The sequence below is a fragment of the Macrosteles quadrilineatus genome, unplaced genomic scaffold, assembly GCF_028750875.1.
Source record: "Macrosteles quadrilineatus isolate MER2022 unplaced genomic scaffold, UCM_ALF_1.0 Scaffold_9__3_contigs__length_116548681, whole genome shotgun sequence".
Taxonomy (NCBI): Eukaryota; Metazoa; Arthropoda; class Insecta; order Hemiptera; family Cicadellidae; genus Macrosteles; species Macrosteles quadrilineatus.
The window spans coordinates 49,434,273-49,456,414 of record NW_026542602.1 but is presented as its reverse complement, the minus strand read 5'-3'; the positions used below and the strand labels follow the sequence as shown (position 1 = coordinate 49,456,414).

General features: G+C 38.7%; 1 protein-coding gene across 1 annotated transcript in view; it reads right to left on the bottom strand.

Annotated features, from left to right (window-relative positions):
• LOC129003427 (protein-L-histidine N-pros-methyltransferase-like) overlaps positions 1-22,142 on the bottom strand; it is a 114,687-nt gene that overhangs the window by 58,715 nt on the left and 33,830 nt on the right. The window contains exon 3 of the mRNA XM_054431719.1: positions 15,009-15,199. Coding sequence (XP_054287694.1) covers positions 15,009-15,199 — 191 coding nt within the window. The remainder of the gene's footprint in view (positions 1-15,008; positions 15,200-22,142) is intronic.

Genomic DNA, 22,142 nt, shown 5'->3' with positions numbered 1-22,142 from the left:
AATTTACCACAACAAAATCCACATGACTCAAAACCACTTTCCTCACGTCGAACAGAACAAGTCGAAGCATCCTACTTAACTACACTCGCGGGGGCATTAGTCGACCCTACAAACAGACATTACCACGACATCGCAGCTATAATTCATCGAGAACAGTCAACATTGCCAATGGATGGCGTCGTAAGCAAACGGTTTAATGGAAAACGATCAGAGTCGCGGGCGCGGGCGATGTCTGTCACCAAGGATGGGTCAGGGGCGGGGGGGGGGGGGGGAGTAATCAAAATGTCATTAGGACTTGTATGCGGTTGAGATCGATGTGACCGCTACCTACAAGTCGCAATTAATATTGATTCTGGTGCAGTGGAGGAACCTAGGTGTCACATTAGGTGGTCAAAGATTAACGAAAATGATTTTTATGATGACGTTTTTATTGGCCACAAGGTCGTAATTGTAATTCAAGAATAGAACCGAGAAGTTCTTACACGAATAACTATTATGACATGTATTGCATATGAAAGAGGCAAAAGAGATAATTAATTACCTTGTCCCAATTTATACTAAGAAAAAAAGTTGTGTAAAATCTTAGTTTTTGTAATCTATGTTGTTGTTAACTGAAATCCAGTATTGTGTTGAAATCGTAAATATGGATTTGAAAATGGTCCCTGAGCATCCTATTTTATATACTTTTTACAGAAGATGCATAAGTAGGTAGAAAGTTAGTATAGTGGTGAGAGCGCTGAACTTCTTCCGGTAATTGAGACCTGGCTTCAGTTTAGTTATGAATACTGACACCCAGTTGCTCGGAATCCTTCCAAATCTTTGGGCCCATCTATTTAGAAAACCAATCGTTTCTCAGGATAAACACATAGTAATAAAGGAACAAACAACTAACTTATGACGAGTAAAGAAGAACCCATCGCACAGCGCATAGGGTCTTCCTCCACCGTGTGCGTTGTAGTACTACATGAGGGCGAGAGGGTGGCTGGACTTTGTCCTAGACACCAGCCACTAGTGCTAGACACCCAAGTGTACCATTGAATGTTTCCTCTGTACGTTTCTTCTCTGTTGCGGCAATTCCTATCGCACAGCGCATAGGGTCTTCCTCCACCGTGTGCGTTGTAGTACTACATGAGGGCGAGAGGGTGGCTGGACTTTGTCCTAGACACCAGCCACTAGTGCTAGACACTCAAGTGTACCATTGAATGTTTCCTCTGTTACTTCTCTGTGTGCTAAACGTTCTCTGCATTACATTCTCTACCACTAAACCCCACATGATAATCACGTGGAATCTGTGTTCTAGCTATACGCAAATTTATACTAAACTACTAAAAGTACTAAACTCCGTCACAGTTAGTTGAACAACTCCAACAATGTCCGATTTACACACAGACCACACAACCCCGTTCACAGCACTCTAGTTACCATAGGTAGGGTTAATAACGAAATAGTCGCGCATTGCGCATCGCCGCGGCCGTAAAGTCGCCATGAATTATAGTTACGACCAATTGGGGCGGCGCGCGGCGAGCGTCGCTAAAAATCGCGCCTAGAGCGGAGCGAGCGAGGTGTGAAACACATTGTCATGTAGATTACACAGCGCGAGTGGAATGTCGGTGAAGATTGGTGTAAATGTGTGCAGTACCAAGAAATGGGGGAATGCTGGTCTTGTGGAGTACGAGGCTTCGTTTAAAGAGGTCCCGGGTTCAAATCCAGCCAATCATTAATGGATTGTATCTATGTGACAATGCCACAACTTTCTACATTACTTTGATAGATCAATGCTTTTAAACATCCCCCTCACTACAAAAGTTTGTCTTATTCCGGTTCAGTGACGGTATTTTTTATATAAGTCAATATTTTATAAGATTTTAATTACTGAATACAAAAACGTAAAATTTCCCAAAACCCAAATCCTTTTTCCCAAAAGATTAAACTCACACAAGTTACACGTCTCTTATAATTTACACGTGATTCTCCAAGTTAGCGGAAACCACGGCATTCTTTTCAACCGCCGTAACTCCCGCTTGTACAGCCAGTTTATGACGGCCATAATACGAACTGTTGCACCGAGTAGCGAGACCCTGATTGCATGTGCATCAGTCTTGTCTGGTTTATTCCACCTGCATTTGCATGCACGACCTAATATCGCGCATTTTATTCTACATGTAAATGTTCCCAGTGTATACGATAGGGGTTTCCAGCATTACAGACTTATTGGATGCCTTTATCGCATCTTGGGGTGGGTGGGTAATGAAGTACGTAATTGGTCAACAGTTTTGCCGAAACAGAGACTTCTATCATAGACATATTAAATATAGAACGTCAGCAGTGCGGTTAGCATAAGTGCTGGCGTCCACCGCTGGGAGCGCCGTGTAGTTGCGGCGCACGAGATACGTAACTACACGGCGCTCTCAGCGGTGGACGCTAGAACGTATACCAACCACAGCACTGCTATTTAGTCTTCTACAACATAATCTTTATTAAAAGTTTTAGATGAAAATCTACTTGTGTTGCTAAAGTGTAAAATGAAATGTTTCATGCTGTACATGTTTCAAGCTTCTTCAAGTTCATCTTTAACAGTAATTAAAATAAATCACATTGAGCCATGTGTATCTAATATCATCAGACAATTATTTGCCACACACACAGGAATAAACATTGTGCGTTTTGAAATTGCCGCCTTTTACATTTGACACCTTCTGCCAACACGTAATTAGTTTCACTTTCTCCCCTATACCATAGTATTATGGAGAAAGTATTATTTGCATACAATTTTTTAAGTTTGAGTTTTAAATGGATATATGCGTTTTGGGTCCCCCTAACCCAAAAAAGTGGTTTTCGAAGTGATATCTGTATGTGTGGATGTACTATAAGTACAGAGCTACAGACCACACCTGTAGTCCGATTTTGATGAAATTTCGTATGAAGGTACTAATCCAAGATATCCCAAGACATTTTTTTCATTTTTTGAAGTTTTGATTTTTTATCCTGATTTTCCCATAAAATAACAGAAAAATCAAATTTTCTCGAAAATAGCCCGAACGATTTTGATGAAAATTTAGTACGTCATAGTCCTTATACTTTTTAAACAAAATAGTACAACATTTTCTTTGTACAACATTGCTGTAAAAATTATGGTTTAAAAGTTATTGCAACTTTTGTGATTTTCCCTATAAAATATCAAGTTACACCCACCCACCCATGGTGACGAGCTAATAGGAGAAAGTATGTGTCAGATTTCTGATATCGTTTGGTTAATCTGTAATTGAATACTAAAGTGTATCAAGGCTGCGCTATTTGAACTTATTATAAGACTAGCCGACTCTTGCGAAGCATTCGCACTGTATCCTCAAATCCCACTTGTAAGCAGTAATTTGGGCCAGTAACGTAATTTGTTAATGTTTATGATCCATACCACTTTCTCTAATAATCGTGGGTGAAATGTTTGGATATGAAAGGTGAATATTTGTTTGACGTAAGTTTTGACGTAAATCAAATTGTTTTTTAAACAGAAGCAAAACTAAAACCTTACTTTCTAAGAATTCTAGTCAATTCATATCGGTACTTTGGTATTATACCGATACCTAAATGGGTTAGGTTAATGGTTACCACACATTTAGGTTAGGTTATCTTCCGGCTATCCTAACCTAACCTAACCTAAGGGTAACCTATTCAGGTGTGGTCAGTATTTTACCAAAGTACCTTCATATAGTACAAAAACTATATTTTCATTACTTATACATTATTAGCAAACTACAACTCACACCCACCATAATGTACGCAAAACACTAATAACAAATCGTTAAGCTAACTTTTTAACGCATCGTCAACAACAAACGATGATCAACCATCCGTGGCCAACGAGGCAACGAGGCTTTTGCAAAACGATGAAATGCAAAGTAAGCTCTGCCCGGTGATGGTCGAGCTGCTGATTTGTATGCAACCGCGGTCCATCCATCGACCAATGACAGCACACGTCCGCCATCACTGATCACAACTAGCGGCTCACATCAGCTGGGCTTTGATTGTGGTAAATGGTAAACACAATGGCTTTGATTGTGTCGATGACGAAATCGTGGGTTTATGATTTGCCATCTTTATGTCGCAGTCGTACATATACGTTTTACCACCCACATCTTCACGTCATACCATAGACAAAAAGAATTAAATATTGTCAGCCGTGCTGTGGTTACCATGGTTGCCATAGGTTCTGGCGCACACCGTTTGGAGCACAATGTAGTTACTTAGCGCGTAGGCAGTAACTACATGGCGCTAAGCAGTGTGAACCAGAACCTATGGTAACCGCAGCATAGCTGACGGTCTATATTTAATTCTTTTTGACTATGATGCTATGCAGAGTCATAATCTTATAACAATAGTCAAATATTATACCCACACGTCAGACACCATCCATACGTCATGCATATATGTACGTGACAATCTACCCGCCAAACAAAATATGTGTCATAGTTTACACTACATACGTCATACCGATAACACATACGTCACACCCACAGTTCCATCCATATTATTCCATAATATAGCCATTGGGGTATACATTTTCTATAAGACTAAGAAAATAGGTTTTCTCACCTTCGCCTTTGGTCAAAAACTTTCATCAACAGATTTTGACTCGTTTCGTTGCAATCACATCATTGTCAAAGCGTGCAACAAATCAAAATGAATAAATGCGTAAAGCACGACACAAAACACTTGTTTTTGTTTGTTTGTTTTGTTGCTCGCTTTGACAATGGTGTGCTTCGCTCGCTTGCAAGGAATCTAGTCAGCTGTTAAAAATATTGGATTACAGATAAAGGTATGATCAACATGATAGCCTATTTCACCACGTAGTCATACGTAATACAGCATATACATACGTCACTCTCAAACCCAGACGTCTTCTAATTACACCACAGCATACTTTCCCACAGAAAGGTTGCGGCAAAGAACAATGCGCTAAGCCACTTTTGTCCCTCATATTAATTAGTGTTAATGCCGTTTTGACGAGGCGCATAGCATTGCGCAGGTGGCACGCATCAATCACGGCTACCGCACATGCGCACCAAATAATTAATAAAGTAATTAATTACTTGTGTGCGCAGCGCTCGTCAGCCATTGTCTTGACTTAATTACCATTTCTCATTTGATCACGGTTGCTACGGAGAGTTGGCTATGCGCACTGTCATGCTTTGGGTGGTAAGTCAAAATAGGTACTTTATAATTTTCTTTGAAATGGCGACCATACAAAGTTTTTTTTTTTTTATATATATATAACAATTTTATTTACAATCTGTTCATTTTTTGAACATTCAGCAAATACAATAACAATTATTAATAAAACGTTAGTTAGTCTCTGTCCATTGGCAGATCTAACTTAAAAATATTTCAATGAAAAAATAAATAAGTAAATAAACAGGAGAAAATTAAATTGTTCAAACAAAACGTGAGCTTAGGTCCAAGACATGAATCCTTTTCAGCCTGTATATACTGGTACTGTTGTCCAAAAGGTTTAGAGCCAGGTGATTGGGGTGATTTTCAAGCTTCTTTAGATATTTTGTACTAAATTTGGTTATTTCCTCTTCAACCGTCGGAATTCCACTGTCCTTGTGAAGGATATTGTTATTAACATACCACGGGGCTTGCAGGATGAACCTTAAAACTTTTGACTGAAATCGTTGGATGATGTTTATGTTCGACATACTAGATGTTCCCCACAGTTGGATTCCATAAGTCCAAATTGGCTTCAGGATTATTTTGTATAGTAATAATTTATTTGCAATGGTCAATTTTGATTTACTATTTAGGAGCTAGGAAAGATTTTTAAATTTTAAACTTAGGTACATTCTTTTGTTCCAGATGTGGTTTTTCCATGTTAATCTTTTGTCAATCGTCATGCCGAGATATTTCACTTCATGGGATTGAGGAATTTGGACATTATTTAAGGACATTATCAGGAGGACAAGTACCTAATCTGGTAGTGAAGGTCACATGAGTAGATTTGCTCTCATTCACTTTTATTTTCCATGTTTGCAACCATTCTTCTAAGTCATCTAGCGAATTTTGAAGATTAAGTGAAGCTACCACTGGATCAGGATGGGACGCTAAAATAGCAGTATCGTCAGCAAAAGTGGCCACAGAAGTATTCACATTTTCAGGTAGATCGGCTGTAAACAGCGTATAGAGTACAGGTCCGAGAACACTTCCTTGGGGAACGCCAGCTTGAATTGGGTACAATTTTGTAATGCTATCTCCAAATTTAACTCTGAAATAGGTATTTTAAGCCAAGTATGAATGGAGAGAGGATATGCTCCATATTTTGGAACTTGGAAAATAATGAAATTTATCGTAAGGCGAGACTATTCTTTTATCAAATGATACAGTTGTATGTAAATGCTTTACCTCGGGTTCTAAAACTACTAATAGTAGTCTACCACCAGTAAAACCTATGATTCAAGACTTAACCAAAAGAAATGGGGGTGAGATTTTAAATGGTTTTTTTGTGTTATGTTAATACCCTTGGTTTTAAGCCAATGATACATTGTACAATGAACACAGAAGTACAGAATCGCCAAGGGGTCCTCCGAACCCACAAATGGTAGACATAAATAACGAAATACACATGCCCCAGGATTGAAAACGTTACTTTTGACACCAAAATTCAAGAATCATTAACTTGTCATTAATGTGGAACAATTGGGGATCAAAGTTACCCAAATAGATGGAAGTCCAAATAAAATTAAATGAACCATTATGGAATCAGCTGTATCAGCAATCCGATACATACTTTCTCCCATTAGCTTGTCAACAACCCTTATCATGGGCAAGCGATGGGTAATTACGATATTTTATGGAGAAATCACGAGAGCTGCAATACATTTTTGACAGAATTTTTACAGAATCCCTACAATATTTTTGACAGTTAAAAGTACTATAGCATACAAAATCTTCGAACCGATTACGAAGAAAATTAGATTTTTCCGTTCTTTTACAGGATTTTATGGGGAAATCGCAATTTAAAAAAATTGAAAGGGAAAGAAGGTTTTCTTTTGGGATCGTCTGAATACCCCTTTTCCGAAAACTGTGAAGATGACTGATTTAGTGGCAAGTTCCTCGAATGTTCTATGAAGTCGTGTTGTTAGTAGTACTGTATTTACATAGAATAAGGAGTCTTTAATCTGTGGTACTACGCGTCTCACATTTTCATAGGTTGAACACAGAACTGTTAACTAATAAAATTTTCACAACCACACAACATTAAATCTTACTTAATACCTTTGGATATCTCACATTTCTTCCTATTCACAGACTGTCTTCACCTACTACAAATTGAATAACCAAAAATGTAGTCAATCATCCAACACCGTCGCCACGGCCTACTCCACGATAAGCTAATGGTCAGTCAATGTAGAATTCTCTCAACTATTACTCACTCCACTCCCACTCCGACGATGAATTACTCTCACAATGTGTAGTCGCTCCGATACAAATAAATTATTTCTCGGACTCATTTGTTTGATAGTGAGTCCGCGCAGTGACGGCAAGACCGATATGGTGCAGTGCACAGTCATGCGCACTAACTTTGAAAACGTATGGAAACTAAATGGTATCAAAAGCAAAAATGTTTTTTTTACAGTTTGATGTTTCCTCAATAATTCTGGTGTATTTTGAAGATGAAAGTCATCATTTTGCGGTCCAGGAACGAAAATCTGTTTGAACCCGAAATTCGAGAACATAAGTTGTCAATACATCAACTTTCCATTAATTCGGTGTGGCTGATGTTGTAAATCCTCCAGACTATGATCTGAATGTGAAAACAATCAATGGATTTTAGAGCCGTTTGAGTACCACTTTTATTCAACCATTTTACTGAAAACGTTTGAACATACAGAACTTACAGAATAAAAAAAAAATGTATTATACTGTGCTACACAACTGAATGTGTAATTTACAGTTGAACATTCCAAAGCAGAATGAAACTTTACAACTGTTAGGGAATGGCTGTTGGGATTAATAAAAACTCATACTATAGGTGTCCAGATAGTTGAGGTTTATTCATTAAACTATTTTAACAGTTTTCAACCACAAATTGCATAATGTCAACAGGTTTCAGGCGAATGACGTTTGCAAGTGTCTACTTTAAATTTTAATTGTTATCAGTGCTTAGCAACTATAACAAACGTTTTAACATTGAACTTATGAACTACTAAAATTATTTAAAATTAGTTTTTTGCAGAAATGTTAGAGTTTATTTGAACTCTCATGAACTTTTCAAGTAACCTACAGTTAATTTGTGCAACATAACCATCGACAGGGCCTCACTAAAACGAAGGTTAATGTACAATACAAAAAAAAAATGTAAATACGTATAATGACAATAGTGAAACCAAGGATCATTCAAATATGTAATTCATTAGGAAAATATCTAAATGGGCTCCAGAAACGTCATATTCCCAACAAATCGACATCATAATAAAGCAGCCAGAGCATACCGAAGTGTAGAACGGTGGGAGAGGATAATGGCGTGCTAAATATGACAGCAGCCTCAGCGAGACGGAAAAACAAAGCGTCATTTGCGAGAAAGGAATGTCTTATAAGCGTTCACAAAGCAAGCGTCCAGAACCGAACAAAAAGAGCGACGAAATTAAAACGGCAACAAAAAGAATAATGAAGCACAACTGGCTTGGACACCTGTGAATACAAGCCTGATAGGCACAATAGCGGACTAGCTACTGGAGAGACTGTACTCATCCGGACATGCCTTTTGACCAGAAGGTGGACGGTTCAATCCTGGGGGAACTCGGTAGATTTTTGGTTCGAAATTGGACCCAGCTGTCCTTGAAAAGTAGGACTGGCTTGAATCAGCTTCCATTCAACAACTCTCCTCAACTCTTCTTCACCTCGCACCCTAGTGAGTGGGTGTCACATTATTCTATAGTCTGTATGGTGAAACCTATCTCATGACCTATCTACCTTGAATTGACTGGAATTAAACCATTCCAATCCAGGTAGACAAAGGGTCAGGCGACAGGTTCCATCATACAAGGTATAATCTATTGGGAATAGAAGATTAATCTCTTTATAACCACTTCTTCAGAAACTAAACTTTGAGCATGATCTTTCACAAACTGAGAAGATGAAGAGACAACCATTTCACAATTTTTTGGTACAGCCAAAGACATTTTCGAATTCTGCTGTTTGTTTAGGAAATCTTTAGCTTCTTTCTGGGCAGTGGCATGCATCTTTCTGACACAATTAAATTTTTATAAATGCTCTTGTAAAGTTTTTGCACTGCAGACTTTTCATTTGAGAGGTTTCAGAAGGTCCACCACGGGTTTTGCGATGTTTGTAGTAGTAGTACGTATCGTAGCAACCAGTGGAAGCCAACCAATGTTCCTTAGTTTTGAACTGCAGACATTTCATCTGAGATTTTCCAGATGGGATTATCCACGGGGTTTTGCTATTTTGCACTATGTTTGCAGCACGTATAGTAGCACCCTACGGAAGCCACCTAGTCATGTACCATAAATTTTGAACTGCAAACATTGTATCTGAGTTTTTAGAGGGGGAAGCACGGGTTTAGCTATTTTGCACGTATAATGGCGACCAGAGGAAGCTCTTCGGTTATTTCATCAGAGTTTTCAGAGGGTGGCGATTTAGCGATGTTTGCAGTACGTATAGTATCTACACGTGTTAGCCAACCAGTCTTGTATCCTTAGTTTAGAGCTGCAGACATTTTCATTTGAGATTTTCTAGAGGGGATTTTCCACGGGGTGCTATTTTGCGAAGTTCGCACCACGTATAGTAGCAAGTGGAAGCTATTAGTTTAGTATCTTCAGTTTTGAACTACAGCAATTCCATCTGTTTTCTAGAGGGGATTTGCTACGGGGTTTTGCTATTTTACACATATGTTTGCACCACATATAGTAGCAACCAGTGGAAGCCATCCAGTCTTGTATCTCCCGTTTTGAACTGCAGACATTTCATCTGAGATTTTCCAGATGGTATTATCCAAAGGTTTTGCGATTTTGCACGTATGTTTGCACCAAATATAGTAGCAACCAGTGGAAGCCACCCAGTCTTGATCTGCAGACATTTCAGCAGAGTTTTCACAGGGAATCACGGGTTCTGCAGTTTCGCACGTATGTTTTCAGCACGTACAGTAGCTACCCGAAGCCACCCAGTCTGGCGTAGCACAGAAGCTGCCTCGGGCTTGGATGCTCAATGGCTCAATGGCTCAGACATTCCTGCGTCAGGACACAATGGCGAGCCATCACCAGAGACCAGCGTCCGTCATGTGTCATGGGTCGATCTAATATTCTGAATAAACAACCAGTCTGCTGGACACGACTGAGAAAACACTCGATTGCTGGATACACAATTCAGCCCATTGTTGGAACAGAGTTGTGACATTGTTACGCAAGTTGGATAAGTCTAAAAAAAATTTCTTAATGCTCAACGATGACTGATCAATTTCCTCAGCTTACTTAAGTGGTAACTAAAATAAAAGAGTGTTGTACACGGACGCAACCTTCCAACTTCCATAACACTGACGGATACTGTGTATAGGAACACAATCTGCATTAAAAAGATTGGCGTCTTATTGATATGTTTATAGTCTGAATGATGAAACTTGACTTCTTAGCACTCGATCTACCTAGTGTAAGGCACTGGCCTGTAACAGGTGGGGCCAGGAGACAGGTTCCATCACGCAGACTATAGAAGTACCTCACATTGTGGGGGTCTTAGTACCATTATCACTAGACAATTGGTCAAGATCGTTCCCAACTCAATAAGGCAGGAAATTTCGGTTCGTTTTCCATAAAATCGTCCTTTAGTAAGCTGTTGGCTATTTTTTCCAGTAGCACCTCTATTAGCATATCCATCAACTCGCGTAAACATTTGGATGCTCTGTGATTCTTCCAGCGTCTCTACCTTGACCAGTCTGAGCAGAACCAAAAATAACTAAAATAAAATGCGAATAGCTGGCAAAATCTATATATTGCGATGGCGGAGTTCACTTGCAAGACTTAGAATAATATCATCAGCAGTATATTCGGTTCGGTGTTTCTGGATTCAGGGACAAGGAAATTCAACGTTAAGAAAATCGACGAGACTCATGGATCTAGATATTTCACCTCAGCATTTCTCCGAAAAGTCCACGAATCTCTGATATTCATTTATCTTCAAACAAAAAGCTGGAAAAGTCCACATATCAGAGCAAAATCAATCAACAAGTTTCCCACTGAGCAAACCTTGTAATTCCACACTAACAGCTTTGCAAAATAGTACAAACACGACAGTCCCCTCCTCAGCAGCGAGGGCGGGGCGAGGGTAGAGCCATGATAGACAGTCAAGGAGTTATCTAGCGGTTTAATGGAGGGTTATAGGTGAGGCCGAGGCGTGGCGGTGGTCAGTTACAACTTGATTTATTGAGTCATACCAGACTGTTGTAACAACTCTTCAACAGTTTATTGCACTTTTACTAACTTGCGTTGCAAATCATACCGCCTAATCGTGTTCGACGCGAGTCTCAGTGGTTTTCTGATGTACCGGGTTTTTAGATGTGGATAACGAATTGTGACGAAAAACTGTATGTTTAATGGCATCTTTTTAACACTGAAAGGCTTCTAAATTTTCGTAATCCCAGAAAACCCCTACACACATATTTGAGAACATGATTCCTTAGAAGAATGTCTTCGTGGTTAGAAATCTGTAGATTTGCCTTATAAGGAACTTCAGAGTATGAGAAGAAAATCAGAAGATGTAGATCAGTGGTTCAGCCATTTATTGATAAATATTAGAAAAAGTAAAAAGGGACCAATGGTTAGTATGACATGTCAGATAGTCCAGTAGAAGCAAAATTGGCAAAGTTGCCTATCAAAACTGAGAATAGTAAGTCCTACATTATTAAAATGTCGTTCAGAGATCAAATGCATGCTTTGTTCCAAGCAGAGTATTGAATGTATCTTGAGTCATGTCTTAGAGAATCAAAAATATTATTGTTAAACTCATATGTAACAATTATGTACTTCATTGAGTTGTCTAGTAAAATCGTAAATAAACAAGAAGAAAATCACCTCTTCACAAAGTTAATTCCTAGACGCTTGGCTATCGATATTTAGCACCATTCATACTATGAAGAGACTGCATAAACCAACAAGTAGGGCCTTTGGAAAATCATGAGATATTTGATTCAAGGCACGCTATAGTACTTTGAAACGCAGTGACGAATAGCCAATAGCTACCTAATTACCTCTCTTTCTTCATTGCTAAAGAGATCATAATCAAGTAATTACAGAAATATATTAATTATAAACAAAATAATCTCCTGATCTAAAAATTTAAAATGTGTCAAGACAAGGAGAACACCAAAGAAAAATTTTTGGAAAGTGAGAAATAATCTTCCAATAGTTACTCCTTTACGTACCTCATCGCTAAAAGTTTCAAACAACCTTTTGATTACTAATTTCGTATACTGGTAATTTCCTTGGGACGGGTGGCGTCGTCCTGTAATCCAGCTACTAGGAGGTCACGAATTGTGGATATTTATAGGCATGCAATGTGGATGCGATACTCCCTGGTGTGGGCGTCCGCACTAGTGAGTACTACGGCTATCCGCATTACTATCATAATAATTAGACCAATTCGTATATACCAAGGCAAAAATGTGGTTCGGATTCCACTAACTGTAGGTCCCTTGCCATAGCTGTAGGGGATATTAATAAACATCTGTGTCTAAGGAATGTTGGTCTTAGTCACTAACAAGACTACAAGATCGCGCCACTCATCCTACACTCATCTCCATTCATTGGCTTAAAATACCTACTTTGCATGGACGCCATTTAATAAGAAAGTATAAAGTATAAAAGATTTCAGATGTCCAAAGACGAAGAAATACTGCAAACAACGAAATAGAGAAAAATAGAACAGTAGCAGGCGTACCCAGGAGGGCGAAGCCGAGCGATGATGGGAGAGGCAGAGCCCCAGAGCCCATCCCTCAGGAATGTGACGACAAAAGAGCCAACGGTCAGTTTTAATTGCTTCACGCCGATGCTACCGGTGTTGAATCATTTCAATCTGGTCCGATTCGTCGCACCAGGCCAGACCTGCCGGAGCCTCGCGTTCCCACATCTCGCGATAACTCGTTGGTCGATCGTCGATCGGGCCGAGTAATCGATAATGACTCGTCAAGTGGGGCTTGTTTCGTGCTGTCGCTTGTCGCTTGATCGACGAACTCATCTTGTGGTTTGGGCTGGAAATGCTACGTGTTGGACAGATCCTAGGATAGAGTAGGTTCGAATCACATGAAATGAAATGAAAAATGATTTATTATCACAGACTAAGTTAGTGCTCTTTCTTACACTTACGCGTATCGGTTCCTGCACTCGATTAACACATCGATGCATTCATATTTACAAACGTCCTACCCATATAAGAAGGCGACCACTAGGACGACCTCAGCTAAGATGGCAGGACCAGGTGCGAAGAAATGTAGGAAAGCTAAGAGCAGAGACATAAAACGGAAGACGGAGAAAGGTGGCGACTTGTTGTTGGTGAGGCCAAAAACCTAGTGAGGTTTGAGTGACCACATAGGTAGGTAAGGTAAGGCTACCTTGCCTACCCAATAAGATATTGACTCATAAAAGCTGTGAACGATTTTTTTACAGTATAACTATAAAAAACACACAGGCTTATACTGTGCTGTATCTATAGTCTGTGCTATTGAGTTCCTAGAAGCCAAGCGTAGGTATTAGTAAATAATCTATTCTATATGATGTTTGCAGGTGTAGTCCGTAGGCCATTGGGCATTTTCCTCTATAAAACAATCGATGAAGAATACCGCAGTGTTTCGATGTTGATTCTAGCTTTTACACCCAAAAAATGTAAAGTATGGAGGTTAAGAATAGTCAAATTAACAGCACAATTTTGATTACGATAGGAAATCCTGGAGAGCTAAAGGTTCTTTCCTCGACCCTCTAAGTCACAAGAAATCTCTTTCAGAATTAAAATTCCAATTAGATAATTCTTTCGTCGCCGCGGCGGTTGCAAAGGTGAATCGAACGCGAACAAAAACCGCCTCTTGCCTTCAGTGATAATTATCGGCGGCTTCAAAGGCATATCTGCATTTGTCAATTTTATTATACTCGTGTCAACATCTGATTTACCGTCCGGACTATATGTAACGCGAGAATGGTGTTTGACGGGATTTCGGTGGCAAAAAGTGTCAGTTTTATCCGATTTAAAAACTCAACCCGTCTCCATATGGAGCTATTGCAAAAAGGTAATAACGCCGCGCTTTTGATGGGTTACTTAAATTCGGCCGAAGAAGTTTAGCGAATCGGTATTTCCGCTCGGAGTGGCGAGGAGATCGCTTCATATCAGGTATTTGGCAGTTGTGCAACTGAGAGGGAAATTGGGCGAGCAAGTCATGGAAAAGTGATGCATTTTAAGCTGACTTAGGCAAGATTAAGTATTGAGAAAAGGCAAGGCACAAACTGGAAAACATTCCTCATTTAAAAGGGTCAGAAAATATCTTCTGATCCTCAAGGGAATTTTCTTCAACCAGGCAAAGAGGTAAGGCTACAAGAGGCTACAAAACTCGGGTGGTCAGGTGAGTTATCTTCTTAGAAGTTAAAAGAGAGAGTTGAGGTAGTCGAAAATTTGTTCCTCCCAAACGTGATTGAAATATACATTTAGTTCTCGTAGATTTTTCCTTTGTTTAAAAGAAGTGTGAGTGTAGGTGAAAAGCTTTTTGGGAAAGCGGTCGAAATCCATATACATGTAACCGCACGAGATAATTTTACTTTTTTCAAAACAAATATGTTTTGAAGCGATGAAGTATTGACCAAAATACTTTGTCTCGTTTTATGATCGGCATTGTAAAAAATTCTGCAGACAATTGCTGCACAACGACTAATCGAAGAAAGAGCACGTGTTGAGTTGAGCAAACGACAAACTCAAGTGACAAAGCTGCTAAAACTATCTAAAATAATTGCATGCAATTCACTCACCCATTAATGTCAGTCTGTGTGAGGAACCAGCGAAGCAAAGTTTTGACAATGCTGTGCCAAATCTGAGTCAGCAAAGCATCAGATTTGTCGTTGCAGTTGTCTAGGAACTTGAGCGTCTCTTGGTCCATCGACAGTTGGAGGAATATCCTCCTCATCTCCGGAGGAACTTGATTCGCATCTATCTCGTACCACTGTAAAAACAATCAAAATGTTAAAAATATTTATGGGTTTATTTCTTTGCACCTTTGAAAAAAAGTGAAACAGAAATTCAATTGCAATCTCACAATCATCAAAACCTTAGATGACGAAAAATGGAATACACCAAAGGTAAAACGGTTATTTATCTTTGAAGAAGTTTTGTCTTATTATCTATTGCTGATAAATATCAATCCTGTACAATAAATATCACAGTTTTCAAACACTCATTTTAGTTAACGATGAATTTTCGTATTTTGCTAAAATTAATAACTACCCCCTATTTTTAACCTTATAACGCATTCTTTCCAAATTTCGTTTTACATTGTGTTGATGCTTATTTAGAATGTTTAGTCTCACGATATGTACTCACTTACACGTGTTATCTTTCTATATATAAAATCCAATGTATGTTTGTTTGTTTGTTTGTTTGTCCTTTGTGGACTCCGAAACCGCTCGACAGATTGTAATGAAACTTTCAGGCATTGTTAAGCATTATTCAAGGATGGTTTGTGTGAAGTTTGGTGCAGATCCGTCAAAAGGGCTCCACCCCAGTGGCTCTGGAGTTTCCCATGTTAACGTTATGAGTACTCATATTTAAATGGAATTAAAGAATCATAACAGCTGGTTCAACTAAACAATTTGATTCTGTGATGTTCAATAGCATTATAAAGTTAATAGGTTTATCAACAGGGTGCAGTACTATTATTTTTTTAATTTATGACAACAACTAATTTGCAACCAAAAGGTGAGTGAGCGTAGCGAACGAACTTCAACCTGGAGGCGAGTTATCGTAGCGAACGAGCTAACCTGAAGGCAAGTGAGCGCAGCGAACGAGCTCCAACCTAAAGGTGAGTGAGCGTAGCGAACGAAATTCAACCAGGACGTGATTGAGCCATGCGAACGAGCTCATCTTGAAAATTAACGAGCATTTGATATAAAACCACATTAGGACAGGACGACGTCTGTCGGGCCAGCTAGTAAAAAAATAAACCAATTAGTTAACTCTGGTGTAAACCTTTAACTGTTTCAAAGAAATAACCCAGATTTTTTACGAACCTAAAATCATTAGATTTCAAATGGACTTGCGCTTAACAGCTTTAACAGTTGGTTATAATATGGTTGAACAATCTTTCGAATAATTAGTTGATTATTAGACAATAAAATTCTAATTGGTCCATAGCTTTTTCTAAGAGAACCACTTCAATTCAAACGTGATCACTACAAAAACAATGTCCTCTACAAACTAGTTTCCCCGCGTAAATCCACGTCTTGCAATCGCCACGGCATGGAGAAAATGGTTTATGGAATAGGGAAAGGATACATCTCGTAAAAAAGCCCATAGTTGAATACGAGACCAGACAGACTGAGGACGGAAGCCACCCATCACGCGTTGAAAACTCGTAAATATTGCCACATTGTATTCATCTCGTCCGCCCTAAAGCCTACGTTGTGCTAATGTTGAAATAGTATACGGCCTGTATTAATGGGGAATAATTATCGTTTGTCAGTTGGTAGCAGTGGTATAAACAGGTGGCTAACAGCTGACTGATGTACCATTGTCAGCTGACCTCCCGGGTTGGGTTAGGTTTGGTCCACGCAAAAGTAATTAGTGTTATTTATTGGTGTGTGGCAATGTTTGAATGTTGTTTTTGGGAAGGTGAATGATTTTAATTCTCCAGTTAAACTTAGACAAATTTTGTATTTTTATTTTAGGAAAATATAACGAGAAAAATTTTTTAGAACTTTTGGGCTCGAGTAAAATTTTATAGGGCCATTTAAGAGTTCCTCAAGTTCCCTACTGTATGCATCACTATGGTATGTAATCTGTATGATGGAACCTGTCTTCTGAACTTTTGTCTAGGGCTTAAAAATTGGGCAAACCCCATGTAGACGATTGGGTGTAACAATCCGGAGGACAAAAAAATAACATATGTGACCACAGTGTGTACTATTCGTGTCTTAGGGGTTCTGGCAGATCTCCAAAATGTATTTTAAAATACTTTTGGTCCTTATTCGAATTTGTTCACATAATTCTAAAAACCGTATAATAATATTTATTAGCTGCTCTAGTTTTTATTTGCTTTGATAATTTAAAAAAAAACCGTTGAACAATATTGGGAATTAAACGTTTCCTGTTGGAAAATGTTCATTGTAGTAAATGTAGCGTAGGAATTACATCACATCACCATGTTTACATGATGGAAATCTGTTTACTAGTACTGATTAGTACTATATTCCATTTATAGTCTAAGCCATTTCTATTGTATAGAAAACCGCTCACAGCTCTCTCAATTAGTCATTTTACTAGCATTTAAGGTTATCACGATAAATTATCTGGCCCAAATACAATATTTATTCAGTCATATTAAAATTGGAAATATTTGTGAATACCCTTGTAACATTGTAATAAAATTACAATTACCAGGATATAAATGATGAAACATTTTGAACACGTAGAGTCAAATAACACTAAAACATCTCAACACATGTAAATTACCACTAGCAACACTATCGTTTTGTAATCATATATCGTCTACACGTGGCCGATTTCACAGCACCGCAGATCACGGTAATCGGCGCTGATTTCCACGTCACGACACCCATATGGGACGATTACCTTTCCGCATTCCGGTAAACCAACAATAGTAAGACAGCCATCGATAATCGGCAAAAACTGCGTAAAAAGAAAATTGCATTATAATGAGGCCTGGGTGGAAAGGAGGCAAATCATAACCGTCTTTGTAGCGATCCGTCACGGTGTTTTTGCCTCCTAAACTCCCACTCGGATCCTCCGTTTCGTGTTTTTAACGCTGCATGGGAAATGACCTGGTTCGGACCATGAGAATGCCATTGTGCAAAATGTTTTTGAACACGTTGATAGTGTTGATTTGGGATACTTCTCGTCGGCAAAAGGCGGGACTTCGGTCTTTGAGGTCCCGGGTTCAAGTCCTGCCAATCACAAAAAGTTTTTTTTTTAAGTGGTAGTGCCACGACCCTCTACGACTAGCCTGTAGTAATGTGGTAAAATGATTCCGACCTAGAAATTGGAGGAAAAATATGAACTACTAAAATACTAAGTTGCATAAGGGGAGTGAGCTTGTCTAGTGGTAGAGCACGGAACTTCGGTCCCCGGGTCACGGGTTCAAATCCCGCCAATCACCAATGGATTTGATCCAAGTAATAAAACCGCGACCCTCTACGACTAGCCTGACGTAATATGTAAACAGTTCCGGGCTAAAAGGCGTTCTAGGATGTGAAGGTAAGAATTAAAAAACCAAAACAAAATTTGTACGATGTGAAGCCTGTTTGATGTGTAGCTTGAGTTCAACTCAACTTACATTTAACATAATTTTATTTATTTATAATTTTGTTGTTTTTTTTTTTTTTTTTTTTTTATTTTTTTATTTGAGGGTACTTAATTTACAACGTGAGTTATGCTTATGAATAAAATACAAGAAGAGTTTATTTTACAATACATAGTTCAACATGGTCGTAATAACTATGTTAGTAAAATAACAAGAGATGAAGTATAATTCGTCGAGAAACTAATTATAACCAGACATAAGCGTAACTTACAAATTATAAATGTTACCACTATTTTTCATAAATGAATTGCAACTAAACATGGTACGGAATGTTTAATTTATGCTAAGAGCCTGAAGACTTGTGAATCATAATTTTAAACCAGAATTTTGTGATTATATCCATCATATTTTAAACACTGCACGATTTATGTCATCTAACAAATAAATAAATAATAACTCATGTTTTAAGCTTTCAATACCAAAGGGAAGATGCCCTGCATTTGGCAATCATAGAGAACAATAATATACATCATGTTGTTTTACTACTTAAATGTAACCAAAACATTTACAATTAACGCAAGTATGTGCATTATTGAATAGTAAAACTTTTAGGTGCATCAGGAATTAATTAAGGAAAGGATCCCGATACTTTTTAATTTACATTCAATTCGGCATAATAATGACCGCAGAGGATAGCACTATCAAAACTGAAATTCAAACGCATTTTGTTATGTAATGTTTTGGGGACTAGAAAAGATACACTCCCTACATCACTTTCCAATGGAAAAACTACTTTTGCTGTTTCAACTCACTACTTCATAGTTCCACACAAGCAACCACACACTCCCACCCACGCAACTGTTGATCAGATCAAACGAGAACAATATTAATGACTGGCACGCCTGATTGATCCGTGGTCCGACCTTAATTATTTTAATGAAGTCCGAGATCTGCGATCATTAATTAGACAACTGTGCAAATTGCGGCGATCTGCATTTCAAATGCAACCTTGTACGGAAATGAGATAATTAGTGTATCGATGGCCACTGGCTGATCAGATAAAGCTTCTGTGGTGGCCTGACTTGCGTAACACCTACTATTCCAATAGTCCATGGTCTACTGAAGGCTTAGGGTCGTGCTTTAATTGCGCCAAAGTTCCTTAGTTGCGCCAAGCCATCTAAGGGTCCAAAAAAATGTTCTTTGGTTGCACCACGTTCAAGCCTGGTAGGGGTGAGTTGCCGGCAGAAGGGATGTTCTTGTTTACGTGTCATCCTAACCTAACCTAACTTACTCGATTATACATTCAAAGATGGCCACCACTTGGGACAGTTAATGAACGTATCGGGTAGCTCCATGGAGTAGTTGGCGCAATCAGGAATACCCTACTACCTCATGCAGGTAAGTTGGCACAATCAATGCCCGCCCAGGTGAATGAATGTTCCAAGACTAAGAATACGTAATATACGATAGTTGATACTTAAAGTTTTCATATTTGACCATAACTGGATTGATTGCGTCAGAGTTTTTGGCTGGATAATATTTCCAAAGTCGTTTTCAAAGTACTAGGTTAACGAGTAGGCTCTGCCAATGGGTCACGACTTAATTTTGGTCTTGACACTTGTGATCCAAGCGTTTGACTCCAGTTGGAAGCCCATAGAATTTCTTGAGTGCCAGAATTTTCTAGTTAATTCCTGGGTGAACGGTAATTTATTTGATTCAGTCTGTAGTAAGGGAGGTTTTATGTAATGGCATGTCGAAGGTTCAAGCAGTGCAGCTTTGTTCTTTCACAAAAGGTGTTTATGTTGGTCTTGACATCGAATAGGCCTCCGAAAATATAATTGCTGCACACTGTGAGGATTCCCAGATGTCAAGAAATGGCCTGGTGTAGATAGTCAGCTGAAGAGACTATCTTAAAAGATTCTTCTGGAGAAGCCGAACGAGATCCCAACTAGACACATAGCAGAAGATGATGACAATGATGTTAGTCATGATAGTAACTTTCTTGTTGATAAATTAATGAAAAATGTTTAATGTAGTTGAATAACAGATATAAGTTTACAGTGTTGATAAAACAAAATGAGAATACCTTCATTATTATTTAGTGACCAAAAACCAACAATAGAATAGGACAAACTAAGACTATCAATCTAGGCCAAAAATAGTCTTTGTATAAGGTGAGCAAAATGTGAAGTGACCATTAGTAATTTACATAGTATGATTCCCTGTATTTTATAAGATTACGCATATAGTTCAAGAATTACAGCACCCATCCCTAAGAAAGTGGGATTTGGATCAGTGAGCCACCAATTAACAACAATATGTTAATGTAACCATTTTTGTAGGCTTATCTAGAAGAATCGCATGAAAAGTCTTGGTTCATATACACTTCAATGTTGATTCAGTACCCATAAATTGATACTAAATCGTGTTTTAATTCGGTTGATTTATGAAAAGCTTACAGGATTGTATTTATTTCAAGCAAATCGTTAGCCGATTTTTGTCACTAACAAAGTACATGAAAAAATACATGTTTAAATAATGTGTTAATTAATTGTAGTCAAACTTTTAAATCAATTGACAGATATCTTTTGAGATCTACACATAAATTTACAAACATTATCTAGCTTTCACTTCTTAATGAATAAATCTCCACCACCATTCCAACTACGGTGTACATTTACACCGCGACCGCCGCGTTACGTAGAAGGCAACACGGCGGTGTTTCATCGCCACCTAGGGCGACAAAAAGCGCGGCAAACTTGCGCGGCAATACGCATGCGTTGTTAATTGGTCCTTCGAGCCGGATGCAACAACTGTACGACATTGGCTGTTCAATGCTAAACAGCTGAGTATTGTTTTTACCTCCAGATTGATCGCGTTTCGGGACTTGTCATATATTTAGTTCGGTTTCCTTTTGCACCCGTCCCTGATCGCCCCGGTTTTTGTCCGATCACGTTGCGCATGCCGCTCTCGTCCCTACTGACACGTCTCAACCGTTTTTGTCCCTGTCGGTTAATTAAATTAACTGTTGAATTAAAAAATGCCGCACACGGCCACGACCACCAGTGATTGCGGCGGCTGATGCGTGTGTAAAGCATTCTAGACATTGATCATCTTAATGTAAGACCCGGGAACCTGATGTCGGTTGATTAGGCGTATTGATTACAGTTGTAATCATTAATGCCTAATCAACTAAGGGACTTATTTGAATTAAGTCAAAGTAAATTTTTTTGTCCTAGGACGCTAGGCACGAGCCTGGGATTGTTTTTCACATTACTTCAGGCTAGACCTAGGGGTTGCGGTATTATCACTTAGATAAATTCCGTTTGTGACTTGGCGGGGATCGAACCCGGGACCTCAGGGACTGAAGTCCCGCGCTCTAACCTCTACGCCAGTTCGCTCCCCCTAAGTAAATGTATAGCACATAGCATTTGTCAGGAAGTAAGCTATTGAACTATTATTTAATACTATTTTTTACTAGTACACCAATTAAATCCCAAGTTCTATGCATTCATACTTGGATGCATAATTATGGAAATAGTAAGCTATTGAGCGATGTAACATTTTTTTTAATTGATTCAAGATGTTGAAGCGACAACTTTTACAGCGTCGTTAAAGCCTCATTGCATTT